At 38.1% G+C, this 22,919-nt stretch overlaps 1 protein-coding gene across 1 annotated transcript in view; it reads right to left on the bottom strand.

Annotated features, from left to right (window-relative positions):
• Positions 1-5,472: 5,472 nt before the first annotated feature.
• The window catches only part of NOL10 (nucleolar protein 10), a 50,479-nt gene continuing 33,032 nt past the window's right edge, over positions 5,473-22,919 (bottom strand). Inside the window, exons 14-21 of the mRNA XM_083827683.1 lie at positions 19,421-19,547; positions 17,844-17,923; positions 17,626-17,724; positions 17,138-17,227; positions 14,691-14,864; positions 14,062-14,309; positions 8,800-8,902; positions 5,473-6,251 (exon numbers count right to left, since the gene is read on the bottom strand). Of these exons, the coding sequence (XP_083683809.1) occupies positions 6,132-6,251; positions 8,800-8,902; positions 14,062-14,309; positions 14,691-14,864; positions 17,138-17,227; positions 17,626-17,724; positions 17,844-17,923; positions 19,421-19,547 (1,041 nt within the window). The 3' untranslated portion in view covers positions 5,473-6,131. The remainder of the gene's footprint in view (positions 6,252-8,799; positions 8,903-14,061; positions 14,310-14,690; positions 14,865-17,137; positions 17,228-17,625; positions 17,725-17,843; positions 17,924-19,420; positions 19,548-22,919) is intronic.

Here is a 22,919-nt window from a genome sequence, read left to right as displayed (position 1 = left end):
ATAATTGCTCTTCTGAATGTTGAACTTTCCGTGTAATTGTACATAATGTAATGTAATTGTACATGTATGTAATTGTACATAATGCTCCAAGAGCTTGGCCCACTTCTACTAATGCAAAGTTCTTGAAAAATTATAACACGCAAACAACCCCACCCAGAACAGCCAGACCCTTACTAAAGTAGGCTAAAGCAGTGGTACAGAAGCACACTGAGCAGCGAAAGTGGGATTTTTTGGGGGGGTTCAAATGGCGTTCCCCCTGCCTATCCCAAAAGACTTGTACAAGAGCATACGCCAGCTCTCTGAACCCTCGCCATACACTTTGATGTCCCAGCACTCCAGATCTGAGTTCATATAAATCCATTCTGTCCAACAAGTGACTGTACACAACCCATCCACTACTGCCATTTTAGTGCGCATTCTCGAAGCTGTGCTATATCTGTACAAATTTTTACTAAAGATCCTGATAATAAGAGAAAAACCATAGCGTAGATACAGGCACCCCCCAAGAAATAGCCAGATGTTAAAACAAGAGATAATAAGTAGGAGAGACAGAACAGCTTTGGCAGAAACCGCTGTAGGGAAGGGAAGGGTGGTTCCAGGAATTGGGAGTATAAATTTTGATTAGGGCTGGGCTGGTATTTCCCACTTCAACTGCCTAGTTTTTTCTTTAATGAGGAAATGGGATTTTCACTTTTGCCCCACTCAATGAGTGATTAAGCGGGAACAAGGACTTGCCTTCATTGGTAAGCTGACCCAAATGTCACTCGTAAAGCATGCCCACGCTGGGAACAGCAGTGTTTTAAACTTATTCCTGATCTTGCTGTAAAGTGATTAGACTTTAACTGAATGTAACTGTCAAAGAAAACGCAGCACTTCTCTCTGCAACTGCTTCTTCCAAATGGTGAGAGAAAAACGACTCTTTTCTGAAGAGCAGCTGTGTTTGGGGTCAATCTTCACTCCCTGCAAATGCACTGGAAACACTAAGCAAACAGAGAATAGAAGTCGAGATCCTGAAAAACAAGGTCAGCAACAGATAGGCACAATTCTGAATTTACACCAGAAGCAGTATGGGTGATTCTTATACAAGTGAATGAAAATCACAATGACTGAATTTGCTTACTTCTGCTATGTGGGAATGGCAAACGAGTCTGTACCATAGGATGCTCACAAGTATTTCGTAGAGAAATGCCACTTACGGTACAAACACAGGATAACGTGTGCCGCTTTATCAATAGAAATTTGCCAACAGGCTCCACGTAAATCGTGGATCTGGGCCAGATTCAACAACAAAGGAGGAAGGAAGCTATACTAAAATGCCATTAACAGGAGCACAGTCATCAAAGAGAGGAAAGGGGCAGAGAGTGAGAGCCTAAATTATAGGTTGGGGAATGGGTGTGGAAATCAGCAATACCCAGTTTTATGGACAGAATGACTTCAGAACAGTGTAGCAAGGTTTACATTTATCCATCTGCAAAGTCTCTTAAATGTGGGCATTCCTTCTGCTCCAGTTGTGTAAACTACAAGCTTTGCTAAAGCTATTTTCTGCAGGCTGTGCTATAAATTGTTCTGTTTGGTGATACGATAGGACTGCTTCTTCAGCTCATCACAGAGAGTCAGTTGTTGAGCAATATGGGCTTTGAAACACGGAGATAATGATCAAGAGCCAAAGTTTATTAATAGATTTATGTGCTTTCATTCAGCTTATAAAGCCCATACTTCCCAAGATCAGACAAAATATATTAGCTATGGACACAAGCCAAAAAAAGTATTTAATCTTTATGAAAGAGATAAAAAGATAAAACAGCCAGTGAGTGATGCAGTTGAAGGATGGGACAAAGAGGAAAAATGACACCAGTCAGTTAACACGGCATGCCTGTTCCTCGTACCCCACAGCCAGCAGCAGGATCACCAGGCTCGGGAGGTCCTCTCAAGTTCACTCATCCCTTCCTCCTCCTCAAGCAGACTCCGCTGTACCTCTGTGGATCCTGCAGCTGTTTAATCTGACATCACAGAACTTTCAGGGGACATCACACAACCTCCCCAAGCAAGCTGTTCTTCTCCTTGCAGACACGTTTGAAAGCCTGCCCTTTGAGTCTTTCTTCCTTGAATTCAAGACTATTACTCTTTTTCCCATCTAGGGCAAACATAAAGAACAAAAATATAAAAGGCTGCTGCGAAGGAAGATGGAGTACTTTGAAACCTGCTACACACTCCCTCACAACTCTTGAAGTATGCAATTTCAAGTCATACATACTTCGATGTCCATACATAAGCAAATAAATTGAGTATAAAAATGTGTAAATACATTTTACACACACGTGCAATTATGCAGGGGAATATTTAAAATCATATTACACTATTTTGTTCAGATACTTAAAGAACCGTGTGGTATAGTAAATTCTTTCACTTGCGTGTGTAAATCGGTGGATGCTCTCCATTTCAGAAAATTATACCAACCACAGGAACACAGCATGCTTCTTGGTTTGTTAATAGCACTTGGGACAGAAAATTACACAAGTAATTTTGGTTCAATGTCTGTTCAATGACTAATAGCCTATCTGAAGTAAATTATGTTACTTGTGGAATAAGGAAGTACTAAAGTATAGGTGACACTTCAGATTCAGATCTCTTGCTAGTACTTCACTCAAGTTTAACCACTGACTGGAAATTTACTTACAGTGAACTTTTCTAAACCTGGTCATCACCAAAAATTCCAGTACATATGAAACAATCAGTGTTCCCACAATGCTACAGATCTTACCTTAGAGCAGGAACCTTAACTGTCAAAAAGGATCTCAGCAGCTGCTGAGCTTCTAGGCATGGCAATACTGGATCACTACTGATTCCTGTACCATGGAAAATGGTACGGTTGACTGAAAAAAAAAGTTTATGTAATCAGAACGATGACTAAGAAATGCCTTTTTTGGTTGCATTATGAAGTCAAGTGATTGCAATGATGTTGCATTAACACGTCAACTTGTATTGAGGCTCTCAGTTCTTCCCCCAGATAGCTGTTCAAGGACAATAACTTGCTTTTGATCAGTCTCAAGAATCTGAACATGCTTCATTCCAGGTCCCTAAGAGTACTAACAGGCTCTGCTCTTCCCTTCTTGCTGGGTTTGGCTGCCTGCACTCAAAGCCACCTCTGACACAGATTGATCAAATAAGGGGATCAGACTGCTATGAGAAGAGCCGTGAAAGAAAGAGCTCTGAAAAGCCTTGCCAGAGGCTTTGTCTGTCTGGGAGCTGCAGCATCCTTGGTCCTTACCTAGGCTATGTCGCAGGTGTGCCCACGCCTACCCACGTACCCCACTGCTCCTGACCTGCTGACTTGATGTTGGACCTCTCTCGTCCTACAGGCAGGTCAGACTAGTCTGCTGGCTGAATCTCATTACTGCCAGCTCACGTGCCCTGCTGCTCTTGGTCACTGCCAGGATTGATCATCCCTATTTTACTGAAAAGCTCTTGGACTTGAATGCACATCAGGCAGCGGGGCACAGGCCACCAATAGCTCATCCATGTTCCAGAGTTCAAGTGCTGGACACCCTGAAGTACCAGGCCCAACTCTTAGCAAAATGCAAACATCTGACACTTCTGAAGTGTATATAAAGAACACTGCCATCTTTCAAACATTTCATAAATTAAAGCTAGGAAACCCACTTCTGTGGGTATCACTGACTAACAAGCTGCTGGTTCATGGGAAAAAGTAGCCTCAGATTAAATACTCATTCAATTATTTATTTATTTATTTATTTTAATTTTCTGCTTTAGAGACATGCTGGTTATCCATCTACCTCAATCAGAACAATGTGTCCTTCCTTCAGGAGTATAGCTGCAGCAGGAGACCACTTTTGGCACAGAGACCTTTTACCTATGGACCTTTTGTACTACAAACCTGTTTCTGGTTAATTCTCTCTGGTCTTTCAAAATCTACATCAGCCACTAGTCATCTAGCAGAGCACGAATTCAGTTAGAGCTGAGATGGAGATTGCATAGAGCTTTGCACCTCCTGCATCTCACACAGTTGCCCTACTCCACCATGATCTCATGCAAGCCCTGGGCAATCAAGTGCACAAATGAAGAAACTGTTGCATGAAGAACCATCCTGGGCAAAGACGAGCAGAATTTGCAACCCAGTACAATCTCCCTTCTCAATAGGGTACATCACAAGCGGTGAGTTTACGTATGCCATTCCTGAATATTCAGATTCTTGAGCCAACTCTAACGTTCTCATTCACAAATACCATCTGCGATCTCCAGTCTTCTAGTATTACTCCCAGGAATGACTGGTATCCATTCCTCACACTTCGATCTCGAGTTAAATTTGTTATAGCAGTACTGTTTATACATGGTGTATACACACACACACACAATTTATGTACATTGCACAATTACAGACAAAGCCTGCAGTGCTTTGCAAAATTCAAACAGTACGGACTATTTTCTAGTATGTTTTATACCAAATAAGCTTCTCAGTGCATTAAGCCTGTCTTCCAGTTTCCATATTTGCTTCCTAAAATATTCTAATCATCTTATATCTTTCCAGGCATTTCACTGGTTATGCCTAGTATATTTAAACACCATTTCATGTGTATCCCAAACATCCTTTGTGTGAACTGAAGGATGATTGACAACCTCACGCCTTCAGAAAAATGGAACTAGATGTTGCACTAGTAAAAACTTCATAAATTCACTTGACTTTCAAAGGTTTGAATGTCACCAAAAGACAAGACCCCAAGAAGAGGGATGTACCCATAACTGCATTGTGTTTTCTCAGTGGCTAAATGGAAATAGAAGTAATAAGGGTATTTCTTGATATACAGCATAGCTGAGACAGACACTGGAATAATAGATAGATAGATAGTTCTGTGTTAAACAGAAAGCACAAGAAGCATACGGACAATGCAGAAATTTGAGATCTGGAGAAAAAAATAGGTATTGAGAGTCTGTTCCTTTAGTTGAGTGAAGAGACAGAGGTGACAACTGCAATGCATATTTTAAAGAAGCAAATACCATGTGCAAAAGACATTCTAAAATTGAACAATGTAATTACAACCAGAAGGAAAGTATTAAAGAAAGAATTAAGGAAAGAATTAAATCAGAGGGAAGGAAATAAATTCAACTGTGACCAATTATTCTACATCTAATAGACAATCAACCTTGATTCAGAAAAAAACATCAGGCTATGAAAAAGCAAGGTTTCCCCCTAACCAGTTAGGTTCAATTGTAACCACATAATTGTTACATTTTTACCTACATTCTATGGTAAATACTGTTCAAGAGACCTGACCAAAATTAATAGTCTCTCTGGTTTATAAAGCAAAACACTTAAGAACCTCCAAGCCTCACAGTGATTTACTGTGATGGGTAGATTCATTGATTTTTTCTGAATCCAGAGTTCAGTTTCTTGGATTTAGCAAAGAGACAATTTATAAAACCTTCGAAAAAACAATACACAAAGCTTAAAAAAGGTCAAATGTAAAAATTAATTTATTTGCTCAAGTAGCAAACAACTCATGTAGATGAAGGGTTTGTGAGATTAAAAAAAAGTGTTCTACCCTTCTCAGCAACAAGCAATCTGTTGGTAATCAAGAAGACAACATACAAAATTATTTTCTTAACATATGTTCTAGGCAACCCAAGAACACAAAAGACAAAGTCATTTTTTGAAAAACAAGGTTGTATGTCATACTTCAAGATGCACAGAAGAAAAATTTCTTGTGCCCTTGTAAAGGTAAGTTTTTAGACAAAATAACCCACCCTTGATCTTGTTTCTAAGAAGTTACAAATAAAAATTTCAGAAAGCAAAAACCCACTTCTCTTAAGTAAAAAGACAGGCAGCTTCACTGTCGACATAAATTCTTGTATCAAAAACATCTAGGGTTACACAATAACCAGTTGCTGTTTATTTCTGCACAAATACAGTTCACTTTAGAGTCTACAACATACCATAGTCATGGTGTCCCTTAGACAATACTTATACTTTCATAAGCTTCTCAATAATTAAGACGTCATTTAGCAAGTTCTGTCTTCTGTTCATCAGTGTAACAAAATACAAATACATTGCTATTGCAAAGTCCCTTTTCCAAATGAAAAGTGAGAAAAAAAAGTTCCTTAAAAAATAACATAGATCAATGAAACCGTTGTCCTCTTCCACGTCTACTCTTGAGGTGACCAGCAGAACGCCTAAGAGCTTTCCTCTCTTGACGATGTTGTTTCTCAGCTTCCTGCTGCTTCTTTTGCTGCTCTGACTGAAATATTGAAAGAAAAAAAGGCTCAGGTTCTCGCAAACTTACATATCACCTCATTGATGAAGTACTTCTATATCAAGTCAGAAATCCTTGCGAGAAATCTGGAAATGCTACTATAAATGGTCCCGTTACCTTGCCTTATACTGTACCTACTGGTTCTGGCTATCCCCCGACATTACCATTCAAAGTAAGTCAGAGTAAATGTTTAAGACAAAGATACTGAAAAGCACTGAATAAAATCATGTATTTCAGATGAAAACCAATGTCTGACAATAGACTAAAATTACAATCCATAATTTAGGTTTTAATGCCCTTAAGAAGGTAGACCAGAATTTCAGGCTATTTAGTACCTACTCTGGTTAACTGGCATTACCACCTTGAATATTTGCACAAGTGTATTTTAAAGTGACAGACGGGACAATAACTAATTTTGCTGAAACATACAGGTTTTCTAAAATGTGTTCTTAGCATTTCTTGGAAGTATTTGATATACTGTATACAATTCTAGAAACATTTTTTACATGAAAATAATTGAAAATCTCCACTCCAGTGGCACATGCTCTATTAATGTTTTTTCTCTTCATCAAAAATGCACTGAAAGGGTTTAATTTACATACTACACAGATAAAAAGGCTCCTACAGACATAAAAGTCTCTTTTCTTGGGAAGACCAAGGCTTGTTTTCAAACTAAGCATAAACTGGAACTAGCAGACTTGAACTACCCACTCTCAGATAAGTGTCCATGCTATAAAATACTCCATCAATTAGAGCGATTTCCACTGTAGGTAGCAATAAACCCATGCCCATATTATGGTAATAAAAGATAGTGGTCTTTAGACTTTTATTGACTCCTGTTTCCACTGCAAGTAGGGATAAAGAAACCCACTACGTGAAAATGTAAGTGGTTTCTCTCTGTCTCTAGGTGTCATCCGAAACAGTCATGACAAATCTTACTTAATGTTTCCTGATACAGCTAGTATGCTGAAATTGAATGATCTCCATTTGCACTTGGAGCACTGTTCCTCTGTACTGTAAGTACTTGGGCAGTCTGTAAAACTTTTTTTTTTTTATATTTAAAACCCCCTGAAAACTAAACTGCAAAATATCAATGACAAAAATTCATTGCAAGATCTGTCCATATACATTATCAGCAATGAATTAAAAAACTCAAAGCTGTAGCATATCTGATGGACTCATGTAAAATTGGCACTCTGAACAACTGCTATATCCACTTTCTTCCTCCTTGCTCCCACCCAAATCTTCACAAAACTGTTAGCGAAAGATGATAGTTCATTGTTCACCATCAACTGCAAGAAATCTTGTGGCTCAGCACTTCCCCATTTAAAGCTGCTATGAAAGAGACTGTGCTTTAAAAGTCCCCACAAGCCTATTTACTTAGCTGCAAGACACTAACATATCAGTTACAGCAGTTGGTAAAATCCCCAGAACAGCTATCCTACAGAGCACTGCAGAGGAACCTATAACTTGTTTAACAGCCAACACACTTTAAATTCCAGAAATACAGGAATCAAGCCAGGATGAAACAGTCAATAATCAAGTCAAGCAAGTGTTGTAGAACTATTCCAATAAATTTGTATGTTTAAAAATTTTATTCAGGTATACCTCAAGTGATCACTTAACTATTTTCTTGTATTATCAGTTGTACCGATGAGAAGAATATTTGACTACTGGTAAGGAGAAATTTATTACAGTGCAAAAAAAGCTTACCCGAGGAAAAACTGAAGTACATTTTGTCAACTGAAGTATCAATTAATATGGACCTTCAGCTTTTATAACGTGTCCTTGGTTCAATTCTAAAACTTTTTTTTTTTTTAAAGCAAAAAATCCCTAAGTGTTCTACAACAGCAGCAGATGCACACACGGATTTCAATACATTTGAAATACAATTTCCTACACTATAGGGTGATCGCCTGTCTATGGTCTACAAAATACCTCAGGACAGGAAATAAAAACCCTTTGGGAAAGGTAGTTAGGCAGCAGTCAACTACACATTTCCAGTGGAATTTGGCAAGTACAACAGGACCAGAGCTCATTCTTGTGATCTGCGTTACAAAGTTCAGTGACAAAAGTGGTTAGGAGCTCTGTTTTTATCATGCTGAGACCTAACAACCTCACCAACCAAGAGAAAAACTGTCACCTACAGCATCCTGATTGTGTTTGGAACTGCAAACCAAGATCTGATCAGTCCTGGCACTGATGTCAGGCAAGGTCACAAGCTTCTGATGATATGTCTGCGAATGAACTATTAAAAGATGGAAGCCAGTATTTTCCACCGGAACATAAGATTTTATGAGTGCTGCCTGAGTTATAAGGGTATAAACACACAGAGCACTACCGGAGGCTTTCATTCTCTTGGCAAGAAGCAGCAGAGTTGGCAGCATATGAAGAAACGAAGAGGGACATTTGTTTGACGGTTTTAAAGTTCCTGTTCCTTCATGCAAAAACTAAAGTTACTCGTGTATTATCTTAAAAGAAAAATAATAAAATAATAAAAAGTTATATATATATATATATATATATAGCTCACCTTCTTTAATCTGAATGTTGCCTGCTTGCTGCCTACTGTGGTATCAGACACATTTAACGTGCCAAGTTTTTCTTCAAGCTTTAAACGATCTTCAAGAGTTTTCCTGCGGAGAATAATTAACATTAGTCCCTGTTCTTGCCATCTTTTTACTACAATAAATGCTGATAATGCAGTCAAAACTAATCTCAGTTTCTCTGAAACCCCGAAATGCCATGTCTAAAAAATAAGCACTCAGTAAACAGAGAAGAAACACAAGCTCAAATCATTCCCTCCAGATACTGTTTACATAAATTTAAAAAATGTTTCTACTGAAAAGTTCATTGTCTTCTAAAAAAGCATCAGGCCTCTAGCTGAGAAAGAGACCACACCCTACTATTGCTATAGTTTTCTATGACATTTCAGAAAAAAATCAGGTATTCAGCTGCAGTAACAGATATAAACAAAAAAAAAGCTTTAAAGCATAATATACCCAGTTTGCTTAATAACTTATAATTTCTGATTTGAGAAACACATTTGAGGGAAGGAGATAATCTTGGCTATACATTAAAATTAATTCCTCGCAGAATGAATCATGACTTCACCGACACAATCTACATAGCCCAATTAAAAACGATTATTCAGACATTGCGTCCCATAACTGTATAATACAACGTTTTCTAAATAAAAGAACGTAAACAATGAGTCTGATTAAAAAAAGAGAACCTGACTCCACAGAAGAGTGCCACATGAGCGTACACCTTCCCCTGCATGGTGCTCATCAGTCAGTTTCTGTGAGTTATTTGGTCTCAGGCACCAAATTTGACTTCAGTAAGGGGGTTGTAAATTGGAGCAGCCGAGGACTGACGACCTCGAAGGACCTCCAGCGCTGGGGTGAGGCAGACAGAGATGGGACTTGCTCGATCCAGTCTTGCTAAACGCTACCTGTGATTCCTTCCATAGCGAATCCTTCATCTGTAATTTAGTGCCTACAAGTAGGCAAGGCTATCTGAGAACACGACATCACTGGGAGGACCAAACTTACTCTGTGACACACTCAGAAGGCATTCACCTAACTGTAAATGAATTTAGGTATTGCAAACTGAGATGCTGCTATTAGGTAGATCTTTCTGAAGAGGGGTAAGAAACATTTTTTTGGACAAGTTTTAAAGTGCGTGCATTAGCTGAATGCTAGCATATACATTTCTGCAATTTTAAAATTTTTTTAAAATTTAAAAATTTAAAATTTTTACTTTAAGAGAAAGGTGGAAAATAAATTGTCATAAAAATACACATGATTAGCAGCCACCCAAAGTCAATGGAGTTTCTAAGGATGAAAGGCTCACAGATTGTGCCCCATGTATGAAGCCTCTGAAGCCTGCAGAATTTTGGTTAATGAGCCATTTATGTAACAAAGACTCTTCAGATTAACAATGAAAAATTACTGTCAAGAATTACTTTATTTCTCATGACTAGGTACTTTGATTGTATTTCTTCTGTAGTATATTTTTCATTCAGTACATGTAAAAACTTGTTCCATCTGTGTGAATCGGGAAGACAAGCTAAGCCTTAGAGCTAACTATGGCAGAAGATCAGTCACCGACATCGTGGTGGGATTTCTACATACAAGTGGAGTTCCATTTTTTCTCCCCTTTGAAAGTGCACCAGAGAAATATGGCTACTACCCAGCAATTATTTAGCATGACTGCCTAGATACTGCTTCAGTCAGGAGAAAAACTAAAATAGGGAGATATCAGGAAAATGCTTTCGGTTTGCAATTTTACTGAGTACATGCAGGTATGGCTGTGCTTATCTGAAGATGTGCACACCCAAATCACAGGGAATTGCACACAAACTTACAATAGCTAGGGTCTTTTTTTTTCCTACATCACCCTCAACAAATTTATCCAATGGATTCCTTTAAGAGTGTTATTAAAATCAACTTCCCCGACACCCTTCAGTACAAAACCAAAAAATTAAAAAATTGACCAGGCACTCATTTTTTCCTCCTTATAAAGCAAAAGAGAAGAGTTTTCCAGGACTTTTCCTTTCCTGCCATGACACTTTAGCTGACTTTCCTAGATATTGCTATGTTTTTGTTGGCTTTTGTTGACTTTCTTGCCCATCTCAGAAGACGTAAGCACTAATTTATACTTTGCAAAGTAGGATTACTGCAGTTTTTAGTTTTGACGTGCTTTAATTTCAATTACAAAGATTTTAAAGGGAAATCAAGAAAATCTAAAGAGCTCTTAGCACACTAATAAAAACCCTCGCCTTTTATGTATTCCTTTTAAGCTGTTATGCAAGGAAATTATACAGAAAGTAAACAAATAAAACTTTTGCATCTTTACTAGTACGTTCAGCAGGTTTTCACGTGTAAGCATAAAAACACGAAAGGGGGAAGAGAAATGTGGACAGCTTTGAGACAAGGTGTTTGTTACGATCATGGCTAAGTTTTGCAGCTTTCCTGCGCAAAGAAATGCGTAGACTGTTGGTCTGCTAAGAAATTTATAGTATGCACCCCTGCTTTAGAAGTTGGGCTTGGAGCCGTGCTGAGTCAGGAACATGTCAAAAGCAACACCCAGTTTTATGTAAGTCATAAACTGTTTCCTCAGGTAGAACATTATACGATTAGAGAAAAAAAAGAACACCTAGCCATTAAGTGCATAGTGAAGGTATTAAGGTACTTAATTACATTGGTCACAGACCATCATTCCATTGCTTGAATAAATCAAATCAAAGACAAACATGCCAGCCTCACCAGATTGTACATGCCACTACAGTCTTTCCAATTTTCAGTACATTAGCTGAATTAATTATTTTTTATGCTGACTACTTATCACTGAATAAGGCCAGCAGAAAACATTATTTAGGTATTTTTTATCAAAAAAATTCTACTGTGTAAAAATGCTTAACAGAACAGGTTAGGTCTCAACAGAGACTAAGTCATTATGATTCTGTAATCGTATCAGCTATGTGGTACAACAAATGGACACCTGCTGTTAATTTTGAGTTTCCTCCCAGAATTTGAGGAGTATACATAGTCAGAACAATGCCTGGATGAGCCCAAACAGGGTCACTGAGTACAGAAATTACTGCCCAGACCAAAAAAAAAAGGGGGGAAAGACAATTCAGAGACAGCAACTCAAAGAAAAACAAAGGCAGTAGTGCTGTCACATTTTTGTCATGCTGTTCTGTCTTAAATCTCCCCCCCCTTTTTAAACATTTTACATTACATCCCACCTGTGCTACTACTGCACAGAGGATATCTAACCTAAGCAGCCCTAATTACACATCATATCTTGCAAAATATTCTGCACAGAACTGTGAATCTTAAGACAGATGCTCTCTTCCCTAAAAGGAATCTTTTAAAAGATCTTTCCATGGTTTACGTCATCACTGATATTCTTCCATCCACTGGACAAGACTGTGGTATTTGATTTCATTTTTTCCTAGCTGAAGGAATGATCTTTCTCCCACTGAACACCAGATGAAAGATTTAACTTCATTCTGTGTCACTATTATTTTTTTCTAAATGTTTCTCTTCTTTATAGCTGTGTTGGCTTATTTACCTAACTTTCTGTATCCTTGCACATGTTTTGAACAAAATGAAATCTTAATATTTCAAATGAGAGTCCTTGAGAATTTTGTTTAGATGTCAGTAGCTCAATTTCTCTAAAAGAACAAAGCGCAACAGGCTGCAGCCATACTGCTTTAAAGGGAAGTATTTCAATGTCAGTGAGAACACAGTGCCATTTGACCGCTCTTTCAGGCTCCTTTCAAGTCACTTTCTAACACGACTATGAATTTAATGTGAGAAATATCTTTATCCTAGGACATTTCCTAGGACAGTGTTCTCTGTCAGAGTGTCCAGAATGGCTATTTTCCTTCTGACAAAGCAGAAGAACTGACAAAAGGAAAAAGCTGCATCATTGTCTATAACATAGAAAGAAAAATAATCAGAAGAATGCTGGAGAAATCTCAGCAAGCTAGAGACCAGAATGAATGGGTATATTTACTCTAGAGAACATAGGAAAACCCTGTGTGTGTAAACATTTGCTGATCAACAGTAAACACAAATATCACTTCTGCAGAACTACTATCAACCTAGAAATCATAGACTACTGCAGGAACAATGTACCAGTAATGCTCAGAGACCATTTTATATGGTAACTCTAGTTAAAAACTTGAGCATTTAAGAGAAAGGCTGAATTTTGTCATGTTTCTCTATGTATATCTAGCAAAAGTCCAGCATGAAACATCTAGGCTGCATTATCAGTTCCTACTGACATAAAAAGCAGCCCCATTATATATGTTATTCACCTTGAACGTACCATTTTATTCTAAATTTAAAAAAAAAAGGCTATTACGAGATCCATCTAACACAGCAAGTTGTTTCCAACATTAGTCAAAGTTCTGCTCTGCCTCCAATGTGCTGCAAGAACTTTGAACCTATTGTCCCTCAAGGTTTTAATAAAAAGCGTCTGCTCTCCAACTAATAAAAGGCTATTAAATCTCATCTTCTGAAGGCCTAAACCCACCTCTGGAAAAAAAAAAAAAGTCAATGAGATTTACAGGCATTAAGCACCTCAAAGCCAAGTCCTTTAGTTTGCAAGCCTAAAGGATAATCATGCCCTTTATGCAGTACCCAATTATTTCAGTTGATCAACAATTTAAAGAAATCCAAATAAGAAAACTGACTCCATTTTTTTCATTGCAAAAATAAAAACAAAAAGTTAGACCTGACAACAAAAGGACGGCACATTTTTTGAAAATTTCTGGACGCCATAAAAATACCCAGACCAAATGATTTTTTTCTTTTACTACCTGGAACCTGCCCCCCAATAGTGGCTGATCATGCAGTACTAGACAGCCTTTTAGAGGGTCAGCTCAAAAACATCCAAAATGTCAACCTCATGTTGACATTGGTGGAGTAATATATAACCAGTCTCAGAGACATCAGTGCTGTTATTTGTGTAAGCAGCAGTTCACTGACAGTGAAAAAAAATGGATGCCCAAATCAGGCTCAGAATATGAATCTCTTACTCCTCTCATTTGCATTGTCTCTCTGGCATACTTAAAATGTTATATTTGTTTAGCAATAACAAAAGACTTTCAACAATTATGTCCCTCTAAGTCATATCCCTGAATCACCAGATGTGGCCTTATTAGTAAGTGCTTCCAAGACTATCATGCTAACTAACCAAAATGCCGTTGGCCTGCACTCTAGAGACATACTTGAGAATATTCCACCCCCAGATGTTAAAATAGGAACTTTAGTCTTACTTCATTAATTTTTGTTTTTTGGCAGAGTCTTTGAAGCTTCTGAATTCCTCTCCTTCTTTAATCTCAAAAAACTGAGGTTTTAGTAATGTTTGCTGATCCTCCTTGAACCTTTCCTGCCGCTTTACTTTTTCCTCTTGGCGTAGAAGCTTGCGCTGTTTCCTGACCTCTTCAACCCAACCTTTTTCATCATCTGAACTCTCAGAGCTTTCTGCATCACTCGGTTTTCCTTCTGGTTCTTCCTCCTTTTCCTGCAGACAAAAATAGAATAAAATGAAAAATCATCAACTAATTTTCTTTTCAAACCATTTCTGCAACGAGAGTATGTCAGCTTTTACTTAGATTCACTTGAAGAGATCTAAAACCTGAACAAAAGCACTAACAGCAAATGAAGCAGAAATATTAAAAAATTACCTCCACCTACATATTATATGTTTTTCAAACCTAAATTCATGTAGACATACACCTGAAAACTTGGATGATAATATTATAAATTACATCTAACTAATTTATCTGGTAAGACATTCTTGCATTCCCTTCCTCTTTCCTTCTTTCTAGGGTAAAAAAATCTGAAAGAATAACACAAAGGTAAAAATACATCTTTTTCATACACCAAAAGGAAAATATTTTACCTGTTCTTTTGCCTCCTGTTCCTGTAGGAGCTTTAGTTTCTTCTTTCTTTTCTCGCTTATTTTAGAAACAAGTGGGTTAAGTAGCCTGAATTCTTCACTCTGTTCATCTACCTGGAAATCTGGATTCTCAAACATGACTTTAAAACGATCATCTTTGAGAAGGCTAGGCAGATTCTGGAAAAGAATCGAAGCATGAGTTAGTTATAAAATATCAAAACAGACACTGGTAAAAATACCTAACACCGCTTTAATTAAACAAAACTCAAAAACGGAATGCAAAGTATCAGTTGCTTTATCCTTCCAGGTCACATAAATCAAGATTTATGGTTATTATACTTTATTACGTTCACAAAGATCAAATAAATATCATTCTAAGCTACCTGTAAGCAAGACAGGCTTTTATGCACACTACAGACACCATAAATACACAATTACTACTATTTTTGAGCTAATGTATGTCATACATTCACAGCCAGCTAGTCTGGAGACACGTTGATATCCATTGACTAACTACAAGTACCTCTGAGGCAAATACCTTGCCTGATCAGGATGACTCTACAACATGTAAAACAAATTATCAGAGTAAACATGTCTTCATACAATACTACTATTGTGTTACTGTAAATATATAAGAGTAAGTATTTCTGTACATCTTACTACAATTTCTTCACTGCCCTCACATAAAGGATGGAAAAGGCAGTTTCATTCATGTTGGAAATAAGAAGAACCCAATGTAAATTATGCTACTGTTGAATTAAGAACAGTTCAAACTACAACTACAGTTCGTATGAGTACTTGTCATTGTTTCAGATAATTGAATACATAGCTCTTTGTAATAAAAGCTGATCTTATAATTTAACGTTTCCAAACTTCTACCAGCAGATTGAACACACCCCAGCATTATATTTTCATTGTTACCTACAAAGTAGGGGAAGAAGATAGAGGAAACAAGTGTAAATTTCAAGTGCAGAAGCTGTTGCAAACATGCGACTTGCAATTTCATTTGGAAGCTAGAAGTTCAATCTCAAAGCCAAAAATAAATGGATCTTCACAAGACTCCTAGAGCCATTTCAGGAAAATAATCAGGCCACACATTTTAATGTACTCTTTTTAATGTATTTTGAGATGCCATCTATCTGCATTCCTAGACAAATCACTCCCCATTTATTAAACTCATTTCCACTCCAACGCTGGCTTAGAAATTCTGCATCTAAGGTTTTACCACCACCTCCTTTTTCAGTAGTTCATGGTTCCTAACCATCTCAACCGAATCACACTAGTTTTCATTGGATGCCACATGAAGCTAATACATGCCTTTCATGAATCATAGAATGGTTTGGGTTGGAAAGGACCTTAAAGACTATCTAGTTCCAACCCTCCTGCCATGGATAGGGACACCTCCCACCAAACCAGGTTGCCCAAAGCCCCATCCAACCTGGCGCTGAACATCTCCGAGGATAGGGAATCCACAACTTCTCTGGGCAACCTGTGCCAGTGTCTCACCACCCTCTGAGTGAAGAATTTCCTCCTAACATCTAATCTAAATCTTGAATTTTGAGTTAAAAACCTCTTGTCCTATCACTGTCTGCCCATGTAAAAAGTTGTTCTCCATCTTTTTTACAAGCCCTCTTTATGTACTGAAAGGCCACAAATAAGGTCTCCCCAGAGCCTTCTCTTCTCCAGGTTGAACGGGCCCCAGCTCTCTCAACCTTCCGTCACAGGAGAGATGCTCCAGCCCTCTGATCATCTTTGTAGCCCCCCTCTGGATCCACTCTATCAGCCCCACATCCCTCTTGTGCCGGGGGCCCCAGATCTGGATGCAGCACTCCAGGCGGGGCCTCACAAGGGCAGAGTAGAGGGGGACAATCACCTCCCTTCACCTGCTGGCCACTCCTCTGTTGATGCAGCCCAGGATGCAGTTGGCCTTCTGGGCTGCAAGTGCACACTCCTGGCTCACATCGAGCATTTCGTCCACCAGAACCACCGAGTCCTTCTCTGCAGGGCTGCGCTCAATGAGTTCTTCTCCCAGTCTGTATTCCTGTCTGGAATTGCCCTGGTGCAGACCTGCCCAGGTGCAGACCTTGCACTAAAATACTAACAAATGAAAAAAAGTTTTGTTTTTTTTTTCCCTGAACAGCTTTGATATCAATTCTGCACTTAACTAGCTTCTGGACTCCTACAAGGCCCATCATCATCTTCAACAGGGAGTATTTCAGCATTTTAAACTTTTAATATAGATGACAAGGTTATTACATGGTCTTTTTGGTGCTCCAGCCACACAAGTCCACTTTACAGTCACCTAGTATAGTAAGCTATTTATGAGACAAGAAACAGAGTTCTGAAAACAGAGTTCTGAATCTATTTGGCCAGGTAACAATAAATCAGTAACTATAAGCATTATTATTTCTGTGTTCCTAGTTAGGGAAGACTTTAAAACAAAAGCTTACCTTTTGTTTCCTTTTTCTGGCAACCTGTTGTTCTTCTCCTTCTTCTTCAATCAGTTTGAGTGCAAGCTCTTTATTGACTTTTGGAAGTTTCTAAAGAATATAAATATAAAGAGAATACATGTATAAACACAATATTATTTACATATGTTTCTTTCCAGAGTATTGCATTTCAATGGCCTGAGTCATTTAGTTCAATGGCAAGCAGAAACTGGAAGTTTTACCTCTGGGTTATCTGCTCAAGCAGCAAATGTGATGAGAGCTGCTCTTTTACAGTTTGGTATCAGACTTTCTCATCTGTGGGATTCATATGCATGAGAATTTTATGTTTCCATTCAAAAAGTTCTATAAATTAAAGCTAACTTTACTTTTTGTCTCTAATGATAAACAGAATCAAATCCTAAGTAATTACATTTCTGAGATACACTTAAGAATATACTATTTTTTATGAATAGTTCTTCCAAAGCATATTCATTGTTCATGGGATTTACCTTCAGCTGTACCCTCTGTGCACGTGTTTCTTCTATCTTCTGTCTTATTTTCTCTCTTCTGTATTCTTCATAGGCAAAAGGGTTGGCCATCATTTTTGCCTTTGAACAAACAGAAGGAAAAAATATATATCATTAATACAGGATACAGTCCTCTATGTGGGAAAAATAACAACACATTTTATCGTTAAGAGCAACAGTTTACAAGCATCATTTTTTACCTTATGATAAAGTCTTATGTCCATGAAAAAGCCATGCATATATGCTCTGAGCAGTGTCGATCCAATGAGATGAGCAAGGCCTGGGAAAAAAAATTACAGAGGATTTCAAAGAGCTTTCACAGATAAAGAACTCCTATTCCAAGCTAGCCACTTCACTTACTCAGTTGAAGACAAACAAGCACTGCCAATGCAACACATCAATCTCTCTGATAGTCACATCCAGTACATAAAGACTAAGTAAAACCACAAAAAATCAAGTTAGGCCAGCAAGAAATCCTAGCTACTTTGGAGCAACAAAATCCATTTTTGTTGTCATAATACATGTTACTATGCACTTTTTATAGATGCCTGCATGTACTGCGCACCATAGGAAGTCTACAAAGAAAAAATTTTTTTTGGAAAGTCTGTACATGTTTGACAAGCGCTTTTTTTTGTGTGGTATACTGAAGTTATAAATGAAAGAATTTCATCTTGGGTCCCTATCTTTGAAGAATCTATGTGCTGAAAGAAATAAGAGTACCACATCAGGTTATAAAACTGTCACCCTATGCCCTAACCTAGAGTAAGAATGAAAATACTGAACAGTTGTGAGATTGTCCTTCCTCGTATCTTCACAAAATTCCAAAACTGAGAAAAAGGGAACCCTTTTATAGAAAAATATCCTCTGCAGACCCCCAAATCTTTAGAAATTAAAAATTAATCTTATTCTAGAACTAAAAGGCAAAAAAAAAAAAGAAAAAAAAAGAGAGAGAGAAAGTTCCGTGTATCTCAGAAAGCAAAGTTCTTATTTATGTTATTTTTAACTGTTTCCAAGAAACAATTGTCCTGCATACTCCAAAATAAGAGTACTTCAAATAACGGGTACTATACAAAGAACACTGATGTATGAAATGCAAAATATAACTTAAGTTGGTTCTTCACTTGAAAGCTTGCATTTATGGGGAAGTGAATTTTACTAAGTTATTGTGAATTTAAAGCAGAAGAACTATTTCCAGTCAAGTCTCTGTGTTGATAACACTACACTGCCTAATTCCCTTAAGTTTTGAATAGGGATCTACGGGCTACATTCAGACCACCTCCTTCAGAAGTTAAAAGGCAGGTGTTTTGGAAGACCTCCTCCTTGTCCTGCCATATTCAGAGGTAAATGAATTAAACTGGAGTAAAATACTACAATCAAAATATGTAATGGAACGAAAAAGAATCAACTGCCTTGAGTCAAACATGCTAACTCTCTCTGCTATGTCATTTTTAGTATTCTAGTTCCATGAAACCATTTTTCCATTAACCCTAGAATGGAGTTTTATTTTCTGGAAAATACTACACTCAATTAGGGTATCCTTTGGCAGGTGAATCATTTCTCAACACAAACATCTAGTGTTGCACTGGTTGGGAACCAAAGAACAGAAAGTCATCAGTCTGGTATACTAATAACCAAGATAACTGGAAGAAACTACTGCCAATAAATTTCAAACAGTTCTCCACATTTCTCACTGATAAGTCACATCTGAACTAATAAACTTGCAAGTGTGATTAAAAAAAAAAAAAAAGAATAAACAAGTCAGCTAAAGAGATTTTACCTAAATTTTCAAGGTCTTTTCTGGTCACGAATTTGTAGTCATCGTAAACTGTGCTCTCTGGATTCTCTTCCAGTTCTTCAGTCAAGTTGTCCAAGAAGGAACACCATCTGGGGGCAGGTCCTAAAACCTGGGGATATTACAGAAAGGTACAAAATTGTAAATAGATACAGAAAAAAAACAACACCTAATGTTAGGCTCTCAGCTGCTGTGCTGGAAGAATAAATGAATCTCCCTGAAAGCAAATACACCTTAAGAACAACAGCCGTTAGAGAACACAGTTAAATCTACTGCTTACATTACCAATAAGGAGTACTATCGATTATGCAAGTGTTCTGTTAATGCAGGTAATTTATTTGAGACCAACAATTGAGAGGTTTCATATTCAACTGTTTCAAGAGATCCTAATCTGACCAATTAATTTATTAAAAGCTCAGAGCTAAACATTATAGATACAATTAACAACTTAACTAATGGCAATAGATATCAACTAATCTGTACAGCACAGCTGGACCATGACCTCATTAGTTCACTACACAATCACGTTGATTAAAATAAGTAGGGCAGAACAGGATTTTAAACAGAACATCACAGGTATATTTCACGTACTTTTCTTCAAGGAAAAAATCCAGACTATATGGACAAATAATGGAAAATATTAAAAAAGGACTGCATATTTCCACCATGAGGCAAAGGATTTATTTGAACAATATTACGTTGCACTATCAATTTACTTTTCCATGTATGCTTCCTCCAACTTCCCAAGTCAATAATTATCTCCCTTAACTTTTCCCTCCTGCTGTTCTGATTGAAATTCCTCCCTATCCTGATGCACGCTGACATACTCAACTGTTCCAGCATTATTATTTTAGTAGGTGAACTAGCAGAATGGAAAAATCCAACATTACATTTTTCTCTCCAGAGCAAATCAGATGACATTTTAGGATGTAAAGTGGCCAGTTAACTTCTGGAGTGGGACTTCTAACGAGGCTTCCATTTTGTTCGCTAAAAATTCACATGAAAAACTCAAATCACAAAACAACAATAGTAATGGTTGCAATTCAAATCTAAACGTCACGCTTTCATATTAATAACAAAGCACTCTAGAAATATTAAATGTGCTATTGCTTTTCATGCCACTGAAGAAACCAGTAACTGGTGCTTCATTAGCAGACCATCAAAACATGACTGGACTGGGGGAATCATCTTTGAAGTTTACCTGTTTTTGTGTTTTGGATGAAACTGTTTGTCCTTCTTGTAATAAAAAAAAAAAAAAGTTGCTTATTAACTAACAAAACTTTTCCTGTAATCGAATGTAAGTATAAATTTGTCTGCTGAAGATTATTAGAAATGAGATTAGAGAATCCTTGACTCACTTCCATTCCAATTAAATAAAAAGTTCCCCTTCATTCCATCTTGCTGACGCATTATGTAAAGATCTCTATCGCTTCAATAAACTTTTTTCATCACTTCCATTTCTGTGGCACTATCTGTTCAAGCCTTGCGCAGTGCACATTACTCATTAGAATTCAAACAACTGTAACCAATTAGGGTAATCCCCAGATGTGATCTTGACTGGTGTAAATCTTTAAAAAAAATAATTAAAGCAGAAGTCTCAGAAATAAAGGAAAACAGTTTATCCGCTCTTCAGCTGTAACTCCGCTCACTGTTCATGTATCCCTGTACTCAAAACCCGATACTAAGATTAAAACTTCTATGGCAAAATGTCAGTGATGAAACACCTAAAAATTACACAACCTGAATTTTCTCCATGATCTATAAAGCAAGTTGCAGGACCACATCATAGAAAACACGGGGGAAAGCGAGATAATTAACGGAAAAAAGCTGTGGCAGAATACCAGGAAAAAATATAGAGTTGAGCCATTATTCAAATTTTGCATGTAAACTGAGAAAAAGGAAAACCCTACAGAGATGTTTGTGTAAGTTTTATTGCCTCGTTTCCCTCTCTCCCACCCTACTGAAACCGCTTGCCTACCTATTCCAGAACACCTCTAGGAAACCTCTAGGAGTTTTGCTTGGTATGTTAAAAGGGAACATTTTTTAAAGCTTAGAACAAAAATTAAAAATAAAAAAGGCAAATGATACCAGACACAGTGCCAAAAGTATCAACAAGAAATTTCTTTCCCCTGCAACTGTAAATTCTTCACTGGCTTAAAATGCCACCGCGCTTCAATTGCAGAGTGATCCACTACCAACATACTCATCCCCTGTGAAATGTGAGCCTCTGCTGTCCCTGTAGCCAGGTACAAACTCCACAGCTCAGGGGATTTGTCTGCACCAGGCAAACACATATGAGGCAGACACTGGGAACCCTGCCAGCTGATGCTGGTATGGTCACAGCACGCAGTACAGTATTTTGTAGGGGTGTAAGTTTTAGGGAATGGCCTCAAGTTGTGCCAGAGGATGTTTAGGTTGGAAATGAGGAGACATTTCTTCTCAGAAAACGCAGTCAGGCATTGGGATGGGTTGCCCAGGGAGGTGGTGGAGTCACCGTCCCTGGGGGTGTTTAAGGAAAGGTTGGATGTGGTGCCTGGGGACATGGTTTAGTGGGTGATGTTGGTGGTAGGGGGATGGTTGGGCCAGATGATCTTGGAGGTCTCTTCCAACCTTGATGATTCTATGATTAAATGTAGGTAATCACATGCAACTAAACTGACAGGTCTCACGTTTATCATACTTATAACAAATAGATTTCTCTGCAAGTTTTAGAGAAGTTACGTATAGCTAGTGGGAAAATCATTATTAAATGAGTGCACATCTAAACTTGGCTCACACTCAAATATTTCTTCGGCTAAGAAGCCAGACATCATCATCAACAGCAATCGAAACAATATTTTTACAATCTTCCTTATGATTCCATTTTCAGCCGAATTACCACTTCTTGAAACAATCTCCGACAATTTCCAGTGAAAGTCAAGACGACCGTCTTTGAAAATATTTTTGTCTATCAACAGAAGGGCCTGGCCGGGAGGCTGGAGCCAGCAGGCCGGGTGGGATCCTTCCTGCCCTCCCTCCTCCTCCTCCTTCCTCCTGAAGGGCCCGGAGCTACCACCTGTGCCAGGACTGAGGCAGGGATCCTCCACCACAGGGCCAGGCGTCCCGGCACCGTGTTGGGAGGCAAGGGTGGTGGCTGGGTCACACGAGGGAAAGGCCCGAGCAGGAGACACGGAGCGCAAGGGCCGGCCTGCTGTAGCGCCCCTCAGCACAAGTAATGCAGATAGCCTGATGTTGCCTTGGATGTGTTACACCAAACCACGGGAAGTATGGATGCATATTTCTTAATTATCAGTATCGTGCCATCAAATACCGAACTTCTGTTAGCACATATTAGAACGTCTTTATTTATTTACCCTAGACACAGAAGATGTACGATGAGTAACTAAGCATGCGACTCATCTGAGTTGACAAGTTGCTAATATGGCAATGCCAAACTGTTCAAGAAAAGGAGGAGGAAAAAGACAATCTGACAAATATTTTGAAA

Source organism: Anser anser, assembly GCF_964211835.1.
Source record: "Anser anser genome assembly, chromosome: 3".
In the NCBI taxonomy this organism is placed as follows: Eukaryota; Metazoa; Chordata; class Aves; order Anseriformes; family Anatidae; genus Anser; species Anser anser.
Note: the sequence above shows the minus strand (reverse complement) of the source record. Positions and strands in the feature narration are given on the sequence as shown.